The 21,170-nt window shown below is 40.6% G+C and overlaps 1 protein-coding gene across 5 annotated transcripts in view; it reads left to right on the forward strand.

Annotated features, from left to right (window-relative positions):
- The window catches only part of DRC11 (dynein regulatory complex subunit 11), a 109,094-nt gene that overhangs the window by 8,888 nt on the left and 79,036 nt on the right, over positions 1-21,170 (forward strand). For all 5 annotated transcript variants that reach the window (XR_013953526.1, XR_013953527.1, XM_080599457.1 and 2 more), the window contains exons 2-6: positions 8-332; positions 3,920-4,033; positions 6,356-6,544; positions 7,238-7,309; positions 18,979-19,166. Coding sequence is in view for 3 of the 5 variants with exons in the window: in XM_080599457.1 (XP_080455583.1) it covers positions 8-332; positions 3,920-4,033; positions 6,356-6,544; positions 7,238-7,309; positions 18,979-19,166 (888 nt within the window). In the remaining 2 variants the exon portion in view is untranslated. The remainder of the gene's footprint in view (positions 1-7; positions 333-3,919; positions 4,034-6,355; positions 6,545-7,237; positions 7,310-18,978; positions 19,167-21,170) is intronic.

Genomic DNA, 21,170 nt, shown 5'->3' on the forward strand with positions numbered 1-21,170 from the left:
CAATCAGCACTTACAACAAGATATGGACAGATGCCCAGAAAGACCTCGACATCCAGCTCCAGACGGAGAGAGAACAGTTCCTCCAGCCAGAGAAGGACCGCGTGAAAGTGTTCAAGATGTTAGCTTCTTCCTACATCAAATACATGCAGATCTTCCGCAACTTGGAGGAGGCGCACGACCGACTTGTTCACCAGCAGAAACGGGCAGTGATCCGGAGAGTGCTAGACGGCGTGATTGGCCGGATCCTGGAGATGAAGAAGGAGATGGTGGCGCTGGAGAACTCCGAGTTTCATTACATCGATAATATCCTAGAAGATCTAAAGCTTCTCCCGGTAGGTGTACCTCTGTAATGAGCAATTCCACGGGAACTCTGCCTATCCTATTTTTTAAGGAGAGTCACATTTACTCGCTGTCTGTGAAGTTGCACGGAGTGATTTAGCTTCTTGGATGTTCACTAGTGTACAGTAATCAGTAATTATGGCATGGTTATTAAAGATCAGAGTACATTCAGTCTGTGATGAACTTTATGTACTGGAGCAAGATTTTAAGTTGATCTGCCTGATCAGTATGTTGTATTCGTGTTTATCAATAGCAGCACAGGCTCTGTGGGTCTTCCTCTTGCACGTGTCCTAACATGAAGTCATATTAGCTTAGACAGCTTCAATGTGAATGACCATAACAACTCCACCTGATTTTACAGTGGGATTAGACAGAAAAGGACAACTGATAACTAAGGTACAGTCTGTTTCAGTCTGCCCTTTGCTTCACTCTGAAGCAGCCTGGTCCCAGGCCTCTTCCAGAAGTTACAGGTAGTGCTAAAAGTTGCATAATCTGTCCCAGTACTTCATAGTACATTGGACTTCTAAAATGAGTACTAGAATGAGAGATCTGAAACCAGGCTCTTAGTGTAAAGGAGGCAGGAGCTGAGCACGTTTTCAACATCCAGGGTTCAGGACTGCCTGAACTAGAAGCACCCCCGACATAATGCCTGCTAAACCAGATGAGTCTGACAATAAGGCAAAGTCTGGAAGTTGTGCTTTAAAAGCAGGATGAAAAATGAGCTGTAAAAAGATAGCCACTTCTCTCGCAGACAGCTCCACCTATTGCCAAATTTAGGTACCGCTGATAACAGCTTTGCTAAAGAAAAATGTCGAAACTTAGTTACTGCAGTTTTCTGGATCTCAGCTATAACATGAGATAAATTGCCTAATATCATTAGAGAATTATTTTGAGATTTGCAGACATATTACTGTTTGCAATTGCATGTGTATTTAATTCTGCAAATTTAGGAAGTAATTGCCAAGAATTTCAACCAGCTCTTTACCTTCTCTTTTAATCCTAACAGAATTATTTTAAATTATGAGAAGGTATACTGGGGATCTAAACACACCTCTGGGGAAATTGATCCTTCAAATCATATTTTGAAATCGCTAAGGATTGCTGTTTTCATGACTTATCAGTAAATCCACCTGCAGGAAATAGTTGGCAAGTCTGAAAAGTAATGCTTCACATCTAGTAAAAAACAAGCATAAATCCAAATTCCTGAGCCACACCTTAAACTGCAGAAGGCCTGAAATAGCTTCCTACTACAAAAATAGAGGAAAGCCCTGAAGAAATTTTGGACTTTTTCAATAACACATTGCTTTCCACAGTAGATAGAAATACAGACCTGATTATATTTTCTTATAAAATAATCACATATTCTTGGTTTCAAAACAAAATTATTGGCCAGTACTTGAAAAATAACTTCCAATTCTTAAAGAATCTGTCCAGAAAGGCTGTCTCTAGTTCTTTCTTTCACCATATTATTATGGGTTAAAAACCAGCATGGTTATCATCAGGGAGCAGAACAGAGATGCTAACTCTCATTTCATACCTCATAGCTGATGTTGCAGAGTGCTTCCTCTACTTTTTGCTGCATTACTGAGGCCAGCTGGGGTGAAGTTTCATCTTTCTCTAGTTCTGTGTCTCATGTTTTTTTATGGTTGCCTTCCAACCCTCAGTGACTCCATTTATTAGGGTAATTGTAAAGGTATTTGGATACGCAAATCCCATGTGGAGCTGGGAGTGGCTAGAAGGCTGCCAATTTGACTTGAGGATAAACATTGCAAGCCTAACCTTTCAGTGTTGGGCCCCAAAAAGAGATTATGAAGAGGAGTAGTCTCTACTCCCCACCTCTGCCAGCTCCAGTGTTACGGCTTTGATCTCATCTTTCCAGTCAGTAAAAGTCACAGTCCAGAATTACTGGTGATTAAAGCCCAGGTTAGATACCAGAGATACTCGCCACCCCTGCACTGACTGCGTTGCACTGCTACCTGGCAGTGTAACAGCCATCCCATCCTATGCAAGGATGTCCAGACAAACCACTTGATTTCTTATACCTAAAGCCAGATGGATTTTTCATCCTTCCTAGAGCAATTTGCACTCTTAACATACAATATGTAATCATTTCCATTAACAGTCGAAATGCTGGTAAATGCAAACAAGGACCTTAACAAGACAAATATTTAGAAACTTCAGCAGACCAGACCTCTGCATTGATAAAATCCATAGAGATAAGCACAATCCTACTTGGAGGCTTTGTCCCCATAATAGGGATGCCCTGTTCTGCACAGTGTGCAGCGGTGTATTAGTAACGAAATGGGTAGGTTGGCAGTTTGCAGGAGCTGTTTTCATTGCCCACAACCTTCCCGGCAAACTCTTGCTCTAGAAATTAGAAAGCCATAGAGTTTGCAAGCAGCACATTTACCCTGTGCCCAGGAGCTTTCACTGTTCTTAATCAGCACGGTTCTCCTGCTTTTGCTCACTGTATCTGTCCACAGCAGAGTTGGCATTGAGGCTGCAGAGGATCAAGTCAGAGGTCTCCCTGAGCAGGTCAAAGCCCACCAGTTCCCGCAGAAGACAGAACAGAGAGCAGTGGTAGTGCAACGTCAAGACTTGTACCTGTCAATCTCCCTGGGCAAAAAGACCTGGGGACTTTGTTGTAGAACTTGATTGTGCAACTCCTGATGAGTAGTATGGCAGGGTAATTGCCTGTCTCCCCTCATCCCTTCTTCTGTCCTTCAGGGTGAATCATTTGCTTCAGATGTTTGGATGTTCCTGAAATAATGTATAGGGAACATGGCACCAGTATGAACCAGACCTATTAAATATAGGTCCTGCCCTCCATCCCCAAAGAACTATACTTGGCAGTAACTATTTCTGAAGAATTGTCTCTAGCCTTCAACACAATACAAAGATCAGGTGATGCTGCTCTGCAGCATCTTAGTGTCTGGGGTGTTTTTTGTCTACCTGCCTGTCTGTCACTTCTTTCATTTCTCAACTGTGAAATTCTCCAGGAGACAAATTGGCAAAAAAGTGAATCAGTTACATCTTTTTAATGATGGAAATGAATAGACAGCCACTTCTAATTGAGCCTGATTTTGAGAAGTGACTGAGATATCACAGTTACAGACAGTGCAGAAATACCTGTAGACAAACAGAATTCTGTGCTTTGGTTCTTTGTAATGGTTCCAAAAAATGCAAGAGAACTGATCTATTTTTCATGTTGATTAAAAAAGAAGTGGGATGATCACACAGCCAGAGGTATTCAATTTAGTGGAAATCATGTTTAAATTACTGGCAACCATGCCAAATGTTTCAACAGTTTCATAATATAATTGAGCCATTATAAAAAGAAAGATTTCTGGGCTGCCATGGTTCAGAAACTGGGTTGATTTATTTGTTGTTGTTGAATTAGGTCTTAAGTAATTGCAAAGTAACAGCTCGGCAGCTGTTACAAAGGTCAAATTCCCTAACACTCCAAAAAAAATCAATAATCTCAGTCCAATTTAATTGCTTTGTAAAGGTGTTCAATTAATAAGTAATGTGATTTTAATGCAGTTCTAAAAAAGCATCGCATGACTATTTCTTCCCCTAGGAAGACATAGAAATACCTATCCCAAGGTATTTCATTAAAGAAAACCTGGAAGTCTTGCAGCAGAGAGAGAAAATGCTTGACGAGATTTTATGTAATGCTGGATTGCAAACACAGGTAAGCATCCCATATATTTGCACAATAACATGCTTAACTTTTTTAGTTTATAGTTACACATGTCTGAGCACATAAGCCACTGAAGTGAAAAGTATTTTTATAGTAGCTTGGAAGTAAAAGTCTGCTTACAGATACGGCACACATAAAAAGTAACCTTAAATTTTCCTGTCTAGTAATATCCAGTCACATCTTGGGTCTAAGACTCAAGAAACGAGTCGACTGCTTTATGTGTGTGAGTGTCAGCGAAAGGGCAGCACTTTGGCCAAGTTTAGTAGGTGCTTTATTTACCTAGCTAACTCTCATCACATAATTAGTCCTACTGAAATCGAGGTGGGCTTAAGTTTTACTGAACGAGGACTCCTGGCTGGAACAGGCAAAACACAGAGTTCAGGTCAGCGCAACTGTTAGTATTCAGTTGTTTATAACCTCTGAACAATGACTGCAGTCTCTTCTGTACAGCTATCGAGCTGCAGCTGCTAGGAGGAGTAGAAAATTGAGTTTTGGCAGAGCAAAAGTCATTACAGAGAAGTACATGAGTGCTCCAGTGAAGACTGTTCTGGATTTGATATACTTTTGACCTCTTGGAAATGGCGCACTGCCTGCAAGCAGTCCTCTAACCTCCTGAAATAAACAACTGTGCTTACAAGTCTGGAGACTGAGATTCATAGACGTTGTAGCCATAAGAGACAGTCCTGATCAGGCCACTTAGTCAAACTCCTGCGCTGCCCCAACCACTGAATTCTCCACAGTAATTGTGCCGTTGGGGGAAATCTGCCTCCCTGCTGCGTTACGTGGTAGTATTGATCCCACAAAGCAACCGAGGGAAGGTTCCCAGGGACAGAACGAGGCAGTCTGCAGAGGCAGAGCGCAGTCTCTCTGCTAGATTACTTTAATGGGCAGCTGCGGTTCCCTTGGCCTCCGCAGTAAATTTCTGGGTATATTCTCTGCACTTTCTAATAGTCTGGTGTTGATCTGTGGAAATCCTCTGTTTCAGCACATTACATCCTGGAGCCTTTTTGTTTCCCACAGTTGTGCTCTCATCCCTTTTCAGCATGGCATCCACTACGGATAAGACTATCTGGTGTGCAGCTAGCTCACCTGGGAGCACCAGGCCCTGGCAGGACCCAGGTTTCCCTTGCCAGGATGTCACAAGAGACACACAGGAGTCAATAAATATGAATAAAACAATCTCCTATGAACATAGTATGAATGCCGTGCCCTGTGCTATGCTTCCAGTTCAATCACCACTGTGATTTCTAGAGGGTTGTCAGCACTTAGGCACGCATCATAGCAAGCCATGTACACTCAGGAAATCCTGCCTGCTGTGTAGCAGATAAATGTGTTCTTGAGTGTCCATGGCAGCCCCGTGACAAGCAGTTTAGTGTACATCCAAAACTGTGGAGTTCATAAGAGGAGTCTGCTCTGCAGATCGTTTGTCCTCCTGTGTATTTCCATTGCAGAAAGCCCTACTGAAAATGTGGTATAGTGAGCTCCACACAGTATATATTGAAGCGTCAGGTGTGAACTGTCTCCAATAGGGGGATTCATGTTAGGAAAGGACAACCATTCAGCCTTTCCACGGGGAGCATGAGGCATTAACAAGAGTCCCCAGGAGTGAGAAGGGGGAGTCCTTCTCTCCAGCTGCCCTTTTCTGACTTGTTTTTTCCTAACCCTCTTCTACCTGGACTGGGTTGACCAGGCCTGTGCCTGTTCAAAACCTATCCTTTTTTTCAACAAAAGAGCTGGAGACCCCGCAGCACATCCAGAAACCCATCCCTTCAGAAACTAGGGGAAAAATAAAGGAAGACATTCTGTAGCCTAAGGAATTTTCTTCAACAGGAGAAAGCCCCATGGTTCTTTATGCCGTTTTTCTCAAATAAATATAAATGAATAAATGAATAAAGTTTAGCAGTCTGCATAAATCTATATATAGAGCCAACCATGTTTCCCACTATAGCATCAGGAGTTTTTTGCTTCTCAGGGGTGCTCCCCAGAGCTGCAGCCTGTCTCCTCTCCATCTTCCATTGACTCTTTTGGCTCTGCCCAGCCTTACCATCTACCTACCTGGAGTGCTATAGAAACTTCATCAACATGTCAGGTTCACTTTCACCTTAAGGTCCTCAGAAAAACATGCCTCAAGACAGCAAACTTCAAAGATACTGCAAGGTGGCATGAGAGAGGAGTCTCTGCTGTTTGTGACAGGGATGTTTTGTCTTAGAAAGTTTCCACAAAAGGTTAACTGATTGTCTCATTTGCTAGCTTAGCTAGGCAGTTAACAAAACACTCTGCTTTGTCATTTCATTTTTGTCTGTGCCATTGAAGAAACCTGTCAAGGCCATGACATTTGAAGAAGCAGTTAAAATGATCCAGGTCGCAGAGCGGGCTCGCCAGGGTCGTCGTCGAGCAGTATTCATGAAGCAAATGTACCTTGAAGAAAAGACAAAAAGACAAACAAAACTTCAGGTACAGACTGGTCCAAACCCAGATGATGCTGCCACTTGCATTCAAAAGGTGAGATCTTTGATGTAACAACAGTTCTGGTAGAGGCAAGTGTTCTATTCAGAACAGCAGTAGGGAGAAACAGAGCTCATAGGGTGGGAAGCATTCCGAATGGGTTGCTCTGAGGGTGTTTAGCAAGGTGAAATATATCATTTAAACCGCTTTAAAAATGAGACAGAACCCTAGATGTGAGATCAATGGAAACAGTCCTGCACTGACAATACAGGATGACTTTATAACCTACATGTTGTTTTTCCATTCTGATTTTTATGACCTCAATTGCTCTTTCTGGCACCACCTTGAAATCCAGTGCCTTTTCCTGAGGTCTCCGGGGAAATGGTTCGTCCCATATCTTGAGAAAATGAAAACAGCTTATTACTATTAAATTCCAGAAAAAGTCCTTTCACATGAATAATTCAGATAATTCAGCCAAACGAGAACAGGAATTCAGTCTAAATCTTCAGTCTAAACACTTTTTGAATCCTGATGCTGTTGTGTTAGAAGGTAGATATGCCAGTGTGAGGAGATAACAAACTTCAGAAATACTTTTAGAAAAATATAGCAGCTGGCAACGTGTTAAAGAGTAATAGTTTCAATTGTATATTGTGCCTTTCCTTCCTCTATTTGTTTTTTCCTGTGTCTGCCACAGTAAAGGAAGCTGTAACAAGGCCCATTTATCTCATTAGAGTTTTGTTTACAATTCAGGTTTGGCGTGGATATATCCAGCGCAAGAAAACAGAGAAAATGAGAGAAGAGGAAATGATATTTCTGGGGATGGTAAGTGATGCTGTCTAGAGAATATAAAATACCATAGTCTGTTTGTTCTTCAGACTTTTGTAATTTACCAGAAGACAAGAAATTAATTTCTAAGATTCTTCCCATTTTAAAAGGGATCTCTAAGGAATACAGAACTAAGCAGAAATGATAGATGGCACGTAAGTAGCCCAATTTGTCTTGAGCTGCACGCTCATATGCGATATATACATAGTCCAATGTATATGGCAGATGTGGACAGTTTATAGTTTGCCCTAGGTTCTAGGGAATTTGATGCAGGCATGACAGAACAAGGGAATTTCATTAATCAGTTTTTAATTCAGAATGCCAGAACACTTGAGCTGCCTTATTGCTGAAGAATTAAAGCAGCAGTGTCTTCTCACACCTTTTTGCGAGCCAGTGTATATGTATCTCAAGAGAAGGGGAAAGGGATATTAAAACTGCTATATTACTGTGTCAGTAAGTCCACATAGAAATAAAGAACCTAAAAATTCCTCGCATCATACTGCAAAAGTATGGGGAAGTGAACAGTTGTCTGTGGTCAGTTAGATTGTATGGGGTGAAAGGAAAATGAAAGCACCCCTACTGACAAGACAGAGAGGAAGGAATCTCCCACAATCTGAGAAGGTACATCTCCTCCCACCGACATCTTGTGCACCAACACCAGCACCCACCAAATAACTGAGGAGGAGAATAGACGCCTTAGCGTTGATATTTTCTTTGTCCCCCACCGATTCTTTGGGTGCCTCCATTAGACACTAGCAGGCGTCAAGCCTTGCAGCTCTCTTCAACTCCAACTATAGTAGGGCGTCCCTCGTACCAAGTTTTTGTAAAGCTACTGCTTAGCACCTGCCTTACAGAAACATTCATCCCTGCTCTATATTTGGTAAATGTATTTATTACCTCTGTGTTCTGTAGCTCTTAAACGATAATTTGAAAACTAATCATTTAATTTTGAATTAAAACATGCTTTCTGCTTCTACTAGACAGTTCTGATGAGTTTCATAGCCAGTGATAAAATTACACTTAGCTAGGTTTTGGTTTTAAGAAAACTAATTGTACCTGTAGCAGACATCTGACAAACATGTATCATCAGTTAAGAATGACCTTAAAATCTTATCTTTAGGAAGTAACATGTACATTTATCTAAGTTTTACCAAGATAAATATAGATAAAATGTTGTGGATTGTTGCCTTTAATATCAGCTAGTCATTAACAGTAAACACGGCCAGCACAGGTAACCAGAGTTTTGTGCGCTGATTCTGCCTCTGTTTAAGAAAAAGGCAAAGACTTTAAGTAGTGCAGACCTAAAATGGTGAATATTTGGAATGTACTGAAAACAAATTATAAAACATACCTTTTGCAAAACAAGAGATCATTTCCTATCAAATCCCATGACAATACAGTCTTAAAACTAGAGCATTAGGGAGGAAGTCTAAGTCTGGTATCAGTTATTGGAGGGTTCACAGCCAAGCACTCTTTCCATGGTGGCCAGTTGTAGGAGTAACTGATAACTGGGGTGTAAATAGCCATCTACTGTATTTTATGGGGAGGAAGATCTATTTGATCATAGGGAAGAAGGGAATTAAAACCAAACACATGGAGTGAATTCATTTCCTGACCTCCATTTAGGAGCAAGAGAATTGATGTTTTCAATTCCGCACTCAGACTCATTACTCTTTATCAAGTATATAATCAAAGGATGTGGGAAAAAAAATGGATACCTCTACATAAAAAAAAATCTGTTCATCTTTCCAATGTTTTTATATTCCTCCTTCGTGTTTCGCTTGTACTTTTCATGCCACGCTCCCTTCCATGGTCTCCCCAGGAAGTGAGTGGCAAGCAGGCATTGGTTCATGCTGACAGATAGCCAGTGAGCTCCAAAGGTCAAGTCTCTTTGATGTATGATCATGTCAGCCCCTTAAAAAATGAACACAGATCTTCATGTGTAAATATGTTGAATTTGCTTTTCTAATGCTGCACGACTTAGATAAATTAGAAGACCTAGCCATCCATTACTCCAAGTCCATCCCAAAGGAGACCTGACTTTTGCTGCAATAAATATAATTTCTCTTATAATTACAGCTATTTAAAAAATGTAGATGTTGCTTTCATATAAAGAGTGCCTTACAAAAAGAGCTAGCCTGTTTGAAGTTCTGAATAATGGTTTTTGGAAAAACTCAGTCACGTTGGTCTAAAAATATGGAAATTTGTGCAACAAAGATAGTTCAGTCTTTTGCTTAATCCAATTTTATTTTCTTTACTGTCTACTTACTTCTGTAAAATTTATGTATGTTTTCTGGAATTTGATTCTCTTTCTTTTGCTTGATGACAGAGTAGAAGTCTATGTTCCGGAGATTTTTCTTGGCTCAAAAGTAAAGCCTCATTATTATTATTATTATTTATTAAAGCTTAATTGCAGAAACAGCATGATTCCCTCAGCACATGTTTTTCTAAATCTCCGATAAATCACAATTTGCAATACCAGTTTAATTTGTAAAGAGAAGCAACCCTCACTAAGAGCACATATATCTTGATAACTGTATCCTGACCTGTTTCCTGATCTTCCTCACCTCGCTGCCACAGTGCTGTTTGCTGCCAGCCCCAGCATTAGCACCACAATCAATGTTCCAGGCCAAGGTCTGTGTTTAAGCCACACTGACCACACTGATGTTGCAAGGAAACATTAAATTGTCTGGAAAACATGCATGTGCTGTCCAAACAAACCTGTATTTTCTTGCTCGGGCTATTTTGCAGTTACAGGCCAATTATAATGTACCATTTTTCCATTTTTTAAACTGGCATATACTTGCACTTGTCTGTTTTTAGCTCATAAATTCTGTCATTAAGCACCACAGTTACAGGATGTGTGATTGTTCCATTCCACAGCAGTGCAAGCTAGCTGTCAGCCTGGCGTAAATGGATTTGCAGAGTGGTTTTTGGCAACTGCTTTGTCTCAAAGTGGTGCAGAACAGCCCAATAATGAATCTGCACGCAGCTTTCTCACTTACTGGCTCTCCTCACAGGGTAGACCCTGCAGGACATTATACTTACAATCTCAAAACACTTGCTACTGGAAAGAGGAAAAAGTGGTTTTAGCATAAAATGTTATGATAAGTTTGCAATGATTGATTTATGGAAGGGGAGGAGGAGCCTAGGAACAACAAATACAAAAAGACAAGACAAAATCTGTCTCAATTTAGGGACCCAGCCTACTGTTGCAGCTTTGCAGCTGGAGTATTCCAAAGGCCCTGGATGTTCCCTTGCTCATGTTGTCACATAACGAGCACAAGTAATCAATCCCATTGAAGCCAAGTGCTTCACATGCTTTGACAATTTATAGGACTGAACCCTGGATGCTTTGGACATGCACACGCATAAATGCCTTCTTGTCTCACAGATAAATCTATTGACTTATGCGGTTACACAGCTCTCACACTGTTCTGTTCCATAATTTCAACCCTTGCCAAACAGTTAGTGGTACAATATGTGCTTATCTACAATTTTCTCACATAGTATTTCCACTAGTCTTCCTCCTTCTGTATCCTTTTCACATGAAAGGATCTATGTGGTCTTAAATAAATAACTGTATTCTCCTGCTTACCTCTTTTAAACATACCCTAATTTAGGCATGTTGTCTTGGGTAATGCTTTTATTTATATCTGAGAAAAGAGTCTGCCAAACATTTCTTGTTCTTTAAATTCCTGATAAATATAATTCATTTCATCTAGTCGGAAAAAAATTAGCATTTCCCAGAATAGCCTTCTGTATAAACATTCAAGGTTATGGCTAAATAAATATTATATGGGACTTAACAAACTGCAAATTCCATAAATACATAAAATTTAAAATATTTCTTCAGTTGTTGGAAATAGGCAAACACAGTAGTATTAGACAACCAGACTGTTTCAATCCAGTTTAAGATTTTTTTATTTTTTTCTTTTTTTTTTTTATTATTTGCAACCTAGATGATGCTTAAACATCAGCAAGAAGTTTTATTTCACCAGGCATGCATACACATCTAAACAGTGATAAATAATCTGCTAGGCTTTCAATATAATTTTCAAACCTGGTTATTTTTGAAGTAGTAAGACGCTGGCACACAAGAATCTCACTAAATATTTTGGCTCTCATTGACTAGAGTCACACTAGCAATGAAATCACTGCCTTTCAGAGTCCAAAGCATACTTGCCATTTTTAGTATGTTTGACAGCATGCCCAGGTATAATATCTAAATAAACATAACCATAATTACATAAACTTCTATGGTCATGAATATGAATGTTTCTCCCAGTCCAAATTTTCTTTTGTCTTATGAAAAAATGTTGCATGTCAATATTTATTTATATATTATATAAATCTATGAAACAGCCTTTTTCAATATTTTTCTAACAAGACCTCTTACTACAAATGCTTTGTTTGAATGCATATGACAATTACTTTAATTGGCAAAGCCATTGAAGTGAATCATATAGTAGGGAAGCTTTAATGAATGCAATATATTTTCTTTAGTTGTTCCTTTTTTGTGCCTAATTTAGGAATTCAGCCATATAATTGATGTGGCTATCACCATTTGTGTACCATGGAATCTATATGAACACAATATTCATCAGATGAGACTTTTTCAAAATACATTCTTCCTGCAGCCAGACAAAATACACTGAGGGAACAAGAGAGCAAGAGCATAGCTAACTCATATATTAAACTTTTAAAGAGAATTTGGATCACAGCTTAAATTTCAGTATAATAAGTTAGTAAGGAACAGGACCCTGGTTGTTTAGGGAGTAAGTTCCTTTATTCTGCTAGTAAGGAGCTACTTGTCTGTGTAGTCCAAATGTAAAAATCTCACTTTCACTACTGGTGAAAACAAATGACCCTTAAAAATACTTACTTTGCTTAGGAAATATAGTCCTCCAGAGAAGCAAACTCTGCTACTTCTGATACTGAGCAACAAAATGCTACTCGATTACTACATCTATTGGAAGATTACAATTTTGGACGATACGGTCTGTAGCAGAACATATACTGGAAAAGTCTCTTAAAACCATACTGTATATCTTTCAGCTGTGCCGTTTCAGATCTAAGAAAGGAAACTGTCCTAAATTAAGTACCCAGTAATAAAAGCTGCAGTAAATCTACCTTTCAGGCATAATATGAATGGTAGCCTTAAAACATGAAATAGAATGAATTTATTTATTTCTCTGAAATGAAGACTATCTTTCCTTGTAAGTGTAGTCGTAATGGAACAATTGAAGAGCAGTTAGTTCCACAGTATGGGGCCTCCTATATGTAGAAATCTAGCCTTAAGCATGTTCAGCCAGCCTGCACACCTCTAAGTGTTTTATAATGAACAATAAAGCAGTCTGTGTTGGAAAAAGCTGTTGAGCTGACTAAGCAGAAAGACAGACATTTCAAGCTAGGAAAGAATGATCTATGCCACTGAATTCCTACGTGTGAAAGAGAACATGTACAGAGGCTTTCATCACATTGGCTTACCTGGAATGTGTAGGGAACTTCTCCTTCCTTCTCCTGGTGGGTCTTCCACTTTGGTAAAACCTCAACTCTCTTTGGGGAGGATAGGGGGAGCAGAAAAGAGCAGAAGATCAAACAGCTCTCTCATCAGCGTGCTTGTGACTGATGAGTTGGAACAAAATTCTCTTTTAGACAAATGTCCATTTTGCCTTATTAATTTAAACAAGGATTTTAAAGACAAAGCCCATCAAACATTAGATAAGCATTTTAAGTTAATGGACCATGTAGTCCTATTTTCCCACAAACTCAGGAATCTTCCTATTATGCCCTATTTTTACAGCAACATCAATTATTAATATGTATACTTTTGCTGACAGAGGACCACACTAAAAATGTGAGTTTCGTTATCCAGTTCTGGGTCATTAACTGTGAAAAGCTTGTAAATATAATGGTTTATTCACATGGGAAGCCTTCATTAAGATGCATTATTCTACAACTGATGTGGCAGCATTGCATTATCAAGTTCACTGTCTCCATCTAATATTTGTAATTTGTTTCTAAATGAGTTGCTGTTTGTAGGGCAAGTTAACAAATCTGAATTTCACATGGCCAAAGAAATTTCTTTAAGATGGGAAAATGCTTCTTCCCCCAAGGAAAAGCTATTTATTTATGTCCTACTGTAGAATGCCTCCCTTTGATTCAGAAGCAGAAACATTAGAGGCACTGAGAGAAGTGATGTTAGAAATAAATTGGCTTTTGTCTTCCTTAACGTGCACATTAAGTATAGATAGCTGTAAAGCTTCAGTCATCATATCGTCTCAGTATAACTCTTCAGAGCTCCGGAGCAAGTATGGGGGCGCATGGAAAGCAGATCTGCAATACAGCAAGGGACAAGTCAAAGACTAGCCAGCAGGGAGACATTCCTGCTGGGGCTGTTTGAAACCATCCTCTTGCACTGACCTTCCGTCTTGGCACTGTTTCTGCCCTTTCAATACCTATTTTCTCTTGCATCATCAGATGGGCAAAGGTTTTTCAGACAGACTTTCTTCTGAAGTCTGCTCCTTGATGAGAGAACACAAACGCCACTGAAGCCGTCTCCCTCTGAAGACCCAAGAGTGCTTGAAGGATGAATTTAAGTTCCAACATTTTGCAGTTGCCTCCTCACAACGGAGGCAGGATTAGGAATCTCTTGAACTCCGAAACCAATGAGGTTTAGGGTGACATACACTTCTGTGATTAGGACGAGAACACTGGGTCAAGAGAAAGCGAACTTAACATAGTTTATTTCTTCAATTGTAAAGCAAGACAATGGAAACAGCATTCTCTAATTCAGATTGCACGTGCTATCCAAATCTTTTTTTTAAGGTGTTGTAAAAGTCTAAAACATTTCATACCATCCATTGTACAGGCTCCCTGAGGACTCAGTTTTCTTTCCTCAGTTTGAGACTTTTATTTGACAAAAGAAGAAAAGATTTGCTCTGAAAATGCATTGCAAATGTACAACAGATGGTAGAGAACTGACAGATAAAACAATGGTACAATTACATCATTTTTAAACTAATATCATCTGGACATCTTGGTATATCTCTCCAGCAGCTCCTGCTGCTGATATGTCTGTTTTAGGTGATGTTGTTAAATTCACTTCCACACTCAAATTTTATCTATTTCATCTTCTTGTTCCCTACCTATACTCTAACACTGATTCTTTATCTTGATCTTTCACACCCTGAAGTACACTTGGATCAGTTCTTACAGGCCAAGGAAGCAGTTTTTAAGTTTTTAAGTCTCTGTTTTACATGTTAGCCCACATACACCTAAGTTCTTTTGGTGTTTCCTCATGTGTCAGAACCTTATTCCTCCTGTTACTAAACAAAATTCATGCTCTTCCTGTTGCCATTTTTCTGTGCAGTTCTTCAGTCAGTTTTCATGCCCAGCCAGCTGGAATTTGCTTGGAAAATCCTGAGAGACACCAAGTTCAATTCATTTGTTGTTGACATGACTGCATCGATGTCAAAGTAACCGCATGAAAAGCCAGGCCAGTTGTATGCTCACCTGTAAAGCTTCCCTTAAAATCCAATAGCTGTGGCTTGACTTCCTCACAGCTGCTCGATGCTTTCCTCCTCCTCCCCCAGAACAGAAGCCAGCTTTTGGTTCCTGACATGTGTAGGCCTCCTGGTCTTCACTCATAAACAGGGTGCGTTGCGTATGTTCCCCATTAGGCTGCCACGAATCCTCCAGGACTCATTTATCACGACCAGCTTGGCTCTTCACTTCGCGCTCCCCCTCACCCATCTGAATTGCAGTGTACTCGTTCCAAGGCTTTGCACTACAGGACGAGCCCCTGTTTGGCAACTGTCTGTCCACCGCTAGGCCAACTTCAAAGGCAGTCATTTGTTATTAACGTACTCGCCATTACTCCTCACAACAGCTTGCCTGCCGGAGCTGACTCCCACTCAGATCAAGTGTCTTTTTGTACCTGCCATGTCATACTATCTCGCTGGCTCCTTTCCAGCCCCTCGCCTCCTCCCCGTGAATCCGGCTTATCTGGCCGTCTAGCTCCGAGCCAGCTCCACTTTCCCAGCAATGGAAGCAATCAAGCAACAGCACGTTTCATGTCAGCAACAGCCTTTTCCTCCTTGTAAATAAACTCTTTTCCGCATAAGCAGTGGCTGTACCCTAATTTAGAAAATACTAACAGCAAGGAAGGAATAGGTCTGGAAGAAAAGACAGTCCAATGAGAGTGTGGTCTTAACCAGCCTTCCTCTTCTCTTTCATCTCTTTTTTCCCTTTTTTTAGTGAGTTATTGAAGGTGGGTAACCAGACTCATGGGTAGGTGTTTTCCTGTGGTTCCTGTTTGTTTTGTTTTATGAAAGTAAAACAGTACAAGGAAAAGAGAATGAGGAAAACACGAAGGGCAAATACAACAGAGCTTCTTTTTATAAGCTGTTGTAGAAGGACATGTCTGTACTTCAGCCTTAGGGCTTTGACTGCAGCTCATACACAAATATCAGCAGACATATTGATAACCATATGGAGACCAGACAGGTAGCTGCACAAATATTTACTCAAGGCCTTGGGTGGGTTTTGCACATCAGAGCACGTTCTGTAGCTCTGTTGCTATCAGCATCTGAGACAGTTAGCTTAGAGCTTCGTGACTTGGAATTCAAGCATAGGTATGATCTGTATTAGTTCACTGAGAGATAAGAATCTCCTACTTTTGGTCTTGCTCATGTGGGCATGTTCTTACCTCACCTGCCTTAGGTACTGATGAGACATGGGGGTAGTAAATTCGCAGTGACAAGAAGCTGATCATCACAGGCTCCCCAAGCACCCACTGGAGAGCAGTTCAGAAGAGGAGCCAAGCGAAGACGAGGTTTAGAAATGGTGAAGGGAAGCTCTCCTCGCTGTGCTACTGCATGGGCCTTTCTGCCTCCATATTTTTACATGCTCCATGGGCCTCCGTGTTGTTCTGCGCTCACCCACCGCTCCCCTTGCAATGGCTCTGGCCCTCAGCTGCCGCCTTGGTTGACTGATTCACCTCATTATCCTGGGAGAGAATTAACCTGAGGGGATGGGAGAGGGAGAAAAGATAAAGGAGATTATTTTCTACTTCTTAGAGAGCTGGACTGGTTCACTGCAGGGTCAGGTGAGTGCCAGAGCCTGTGCAGGAGAAGACAGGGACCACCCATCCAGCAGACAGAGTGGAGGTAGAAACTGGCCATTTCCAGTGCCAATAAGCTGTTCATCTAACGAGCCAGCTCATGAAATTTCATCCTTAAGTGTTCAGATAAATTCTGTAGAGGAGCCTTTCTTTCTCCATCAACTGCAAGTCAGCCATACTAAAGCTGGAGATATCCTTGTGCCTGTTGCGCCCAGTTGCCTTGGCCTGAACATTGATTCCATTTTTTCTGCCTCTGTCCCAAAGGAGATGGGCCAGGGGAACCTTCTGCCCACCCAGCAGGACACCTCTGATATTCACCACAACTACCTTTGCTCATGGAAATATTCATTCAGTTCCTTGTTTTCCCAGGTTTCTTTCCCTTATCCCTATTCTTCTTGCATATCTTCCCAGGAAACGCTGGAAAACATATTTGTATATAAAACATCCCTTACCCTCACTTCCCTTAGTGAGCATCTGGTTAGAAAAACTAGCAGGTTGTCTGTGCATAACACACTGCCTATTTGCAGGCTGTGCTACAGAGACATGGAAGAGTTGTGTTGGCTTTAGCTTGCTCGTCCCTTCAGTAGCAGCAATGGTACCAGTACCTCTAGGCACTAGTACTCTAATGGGAACTTCTAAGAACAGCAGTCCCTTGAGCATTGCACTAGTGAAGCAAATAGTTGAGTGGGAAACTGCCTAAGGGAAGTGGATCTTGTTTCTAGATTGCAATCTGGGAAGCAAGCCTCTTGGGCCCTCCACTGGTTTCCAAATGAGCACTGAGGAATTAGCATCACGTCTGCTAGGTATGGCTATTCTGAGGTGCATTTAACATTACAGGTAAAATACAAATAAATAGCACCAACATTACCTGTGCATACTTTAAAATACTTGCTGTGGGAAGAACTGGAAACACTTGACTGCTAATGGAAAGTGAGAAATGGGTGAAGATAAGATCTCAGGGTGAAAGGCAGCATCTTTGGGTCATATATTCAGGATCAGAGCATGTGCAGCTGCTGTTCAAATGCATGCTGCTCGTCTTGTATTCTTCTGAATATTTTCTCACCGGTGGCCTTGACCAATTCCTTTTGCATAGTGCAAGTCACACATTGCAGATGCAGGCAGGGCAGTAAATTGCTTTCCTGAACGGGGCCTCTAACGCTTACTTTGGATAGTGTGCAAACGTGCTGTGTACTTTCTGAAACCAAATTTGCTTGGCACTTGTTAGTGATTTTTGGAACCTGGCTGAGGCATGGAAAAACACTGAATAACAGATCTTAAATGTAAGCTGGCCAAACCTTTGATAGAAGCTTTTTTGTCTTTGCGGGAGTCCTCTGGAATTAGGACTTGGAGCATAATAGAAAATACATCACCAGAGCAAGGAGAATTTATGACTAAATTAGTGTGAGATGTGCTGATTTGAGGACAATCTCTATACATTCTGAAGGTGGAAGGCCGGAGCAGAAATGCAGGGGGGGGTGTGCAAACCAAGAGTCCTGGGCTTTTGTTCACATATGCTGCCACCTATATGTGAGTCACTGACTTCGAGGAGTAAAACACACTGCATTACAAAACCAGCTTATTAGATTTTATCTTCTTTTCCATTCATAAATATGACATACAATATAAAATATAAATACTTTCCAAGTATATGGAAAATATTTTGTTCTAGAATTGAAAAAAAAATCAAAGCTTATTTTAATTTTTTTTATTTTCAATATACTCTTTTCTCTACCTTCCAAGCTAGGAATAGCTCATGATACACTGAGAACATCTTAACTTTATCAGCCATTGCAAACTAAAAAATATAAAGTTTCAGACCACCCAGACAGATGGTATTTTTCATGCTTCTGTATTTGCATACCAGAACGACTTTCATTTTTATCTCTCTTAAAGTGCACATGTAAAATCAATCATGGAGCAGAAATTATTATTGTAAGACTTGAAACTGGTTTAAAAGTCCTTCTTGCCAAGGTTATCAAAACATGGGAAACTTGGGGAGCTATGATTTTTATTGCCGTGTTTGGGGGTTTGTTTATTCTTTTTTGTTTGTTTGTTCCTCAAGGGAAGTCGATTTCCTAAAGGAATATGACCAGCTGCAACAAAATACCAGGAAACCACTGACCAAGCAGTGCATATAAAAATTTTAAGTGAACAAATTAAAAACAATACTGGCTAATTAAAAAGTACCAATGGGAAGTCCAAACATTTGAAATTTCAATTAAAAATCTCTGGCACCCTTCTGACATGGATAAAGTTGGCATTTGCAGAACAGCAGCTTTCTCACCTGTCTCATTGAGCTCCGAGGATCCCACGCTGAAAGAGTTGTTTTTGTACATTGCAATGTTGTTAATTAATGCTGAAAAACTAACAATAGGCCATTGTGTGCATCCAGGCACTTTTTATGAGCATAGGGCTTTTTTCCTGGCTTCCCGCAAATAAGTTAAGGCTTAAGCTGAGATTCACTGTCAACCTGGCATTCCAGGGTGTATTAAGTTTCTTTTCATTTGTATCTTTTGTTTTCTTCCCTTGTCGTTTTCAGAGCCTACCTCCTCACTTAAAGGCAATGAGCCCTTCACAGATGCATGCCAAGCAAGTAAATGCCCTGCAAGGTGAGGTCCAGGAGAGAAACGAGGAGGTATTTATCAAGGGCCAGCTGAGAGAAACAGAGGGGCCTGATATCAAGGAAACTCTCGAGGATCAGATCAGCCAATGTTTCATCGAGTGTCGGTGAGCAGAGAGAAACCCTTGCCCCTCAAGAAAACCATTTGCCCCAGGGAGCCTAATTTTGCAGTTCTTACAAATTGCAAAATCCACTTTACAATCCCACTGCAAGCAGTACCTGCAGAACGAGCAGCAGGGCTAATAATTGGGGAACCCAGGCTAGAGCATTCATTATTCCTTACACAGCCCAGCAGGGATCAGAGGTGCACCTTGAAAGACTGACTGCAGAATCAGGCCCACAAAGATTAAACTGGGGATGCATTCAAATTGCATGCTAGGTCGGGCTCTAGCTTTGTAATTATAAAAAGCATACCTACAGTTTAGGAACGCTGACTTTTTTCCCTGGCTGGATACATAAGGTTTAAGAGAGTAACATAGACTTCCATGAGACAGAAGAGTAATTATTTCCTCTAGCAAATCACGTCACATCACTGGTACTGCAGTCCAGGTGCCTGCTGCTGGTGTTATCTGTCAGCCTCTATGAGTCTGAAGTATGCTTGTACTTGAGGCCTGACCTTGAAGACACTCCCCCAAACATAACTTTATTTAGTAGTGCTGCTGATCTCAGTGAAACTTCACGTCTCAGTAGAGTTAAGCACATACTTACACGTTTTTAAACTGAGTGCTGACACCTATAGTTCTCTCAGGAAGTTTACTTTAGCTGAAGTTTGAAACTGGCAACTTTGATACAGCAATACTGTAAAGCCTCATACTAAGGAATACACACTGTTCCTGTGATACAGATATTTTTTTCCAGGATTTACTCTATCCAGTGGGTTAGTATGTAAAAGTAAATTGGGAAGCAGGGCCCAGAAGTTCCAGGATTTATCAGCAAAATTTCAGCTGCTCTGCGTATGATCACTTCCAGTGGTTTTGTGTCTTGAGCTGCTTGGTGACGTTACAGGGGTTGTATTCATCTTGTGACCTGGTGTCACATCCATTCATCACTCGGTGTTTTTTTCAGTGTACTGGACCTTTCAGTGTACTGGCGTGTAGTTTCCAGTTGGAAACACAAATGCTTTCTGATGAAATCTTTCTCATGAAAAGATTCTTATTCTTATTTATCCCTTGACTATTCAGTCAGGCTTTAGTGACTATACAACAGCAATTGTGTTTGTTAAAAAAAAAAAAAGTCATAAAAATAGCACACAGGTTTATCACAATCCATTTTTCTTTTCTTGTACTTCTGGATCTTATCTACCTTTTAGACTCTAGTATATATTTACCCCATCTAGCCCTCCTTTAAAAATAACACAGGATTTTACAAACCTCAGTTTTCACAAAGCACTTCCCCATCCCCTAAATCAACCCTGCTCTTAGGGCCCAGACTGCACAGTGCTTGAGCTGCCATTTCCTGCCTCTTCCCACAACTCCCATGTTCTGAGGTACAGAAAGATCTTATTTCCTTTGCTTAATATTACTCATCTAATAGTAATTCTCTAGCATAGGTCAATCGTGTCCAATTATATTGTTGCTAGAGGTTGAGGAAAGCTAGCTGAAATATTGTGTATAATTGTTTCTTTAGGAGATTAACAGAGAACAGGCAATCTCCCAGAGAATAAACCCAGCTGTAAACCTCTTTAAAAACAGTTACAAGATACTATTAAAAGTAAAATCCTTCCTATCAAGGCAGTAACAGCAGATACCAAAGAGCCTAACCAATCCAAATAATCATTTGGAGGAAGCTGACACCAGTGTTTGATCACTGGAGGCAGAGAGGAGTGGCTGAAGGAGCTATTCATCAAAACCCTTGCTACCTATTTTATAAGTGACCTGAGCCTCATGTATCTGTGAAATACTCTGAAGAAGGAAAGTGGAGTTTAAATGCTGAGCCTTCTTATTCAGGAAGCCTTACAAGCAAAATGGGACCCTGTTGTTAAATTTATATCCCAGATGTGCCCAGGGGCCCAACTTCAGATGAGACTTCAAGACTGTAGGCAGACAGAGTCAGTATCCCAGCATATAAATATGTGATTAAAGAAGTTGTAGGGAGTCTTTAACTACCCAGAA

Source organism: Anser brachyrhynchus (genome assembly GCF_964034855.1).
Source record: "Anser brachyrhynchus genome assembly, chromosome: 7".
Classification (NCBI taxonomy): domain Eukaryota; kingdom Metazoa; phylum Chordata; class Aves; order Anseriformes; family Anatidae; genus Anser; species Anser brachyrhynchus.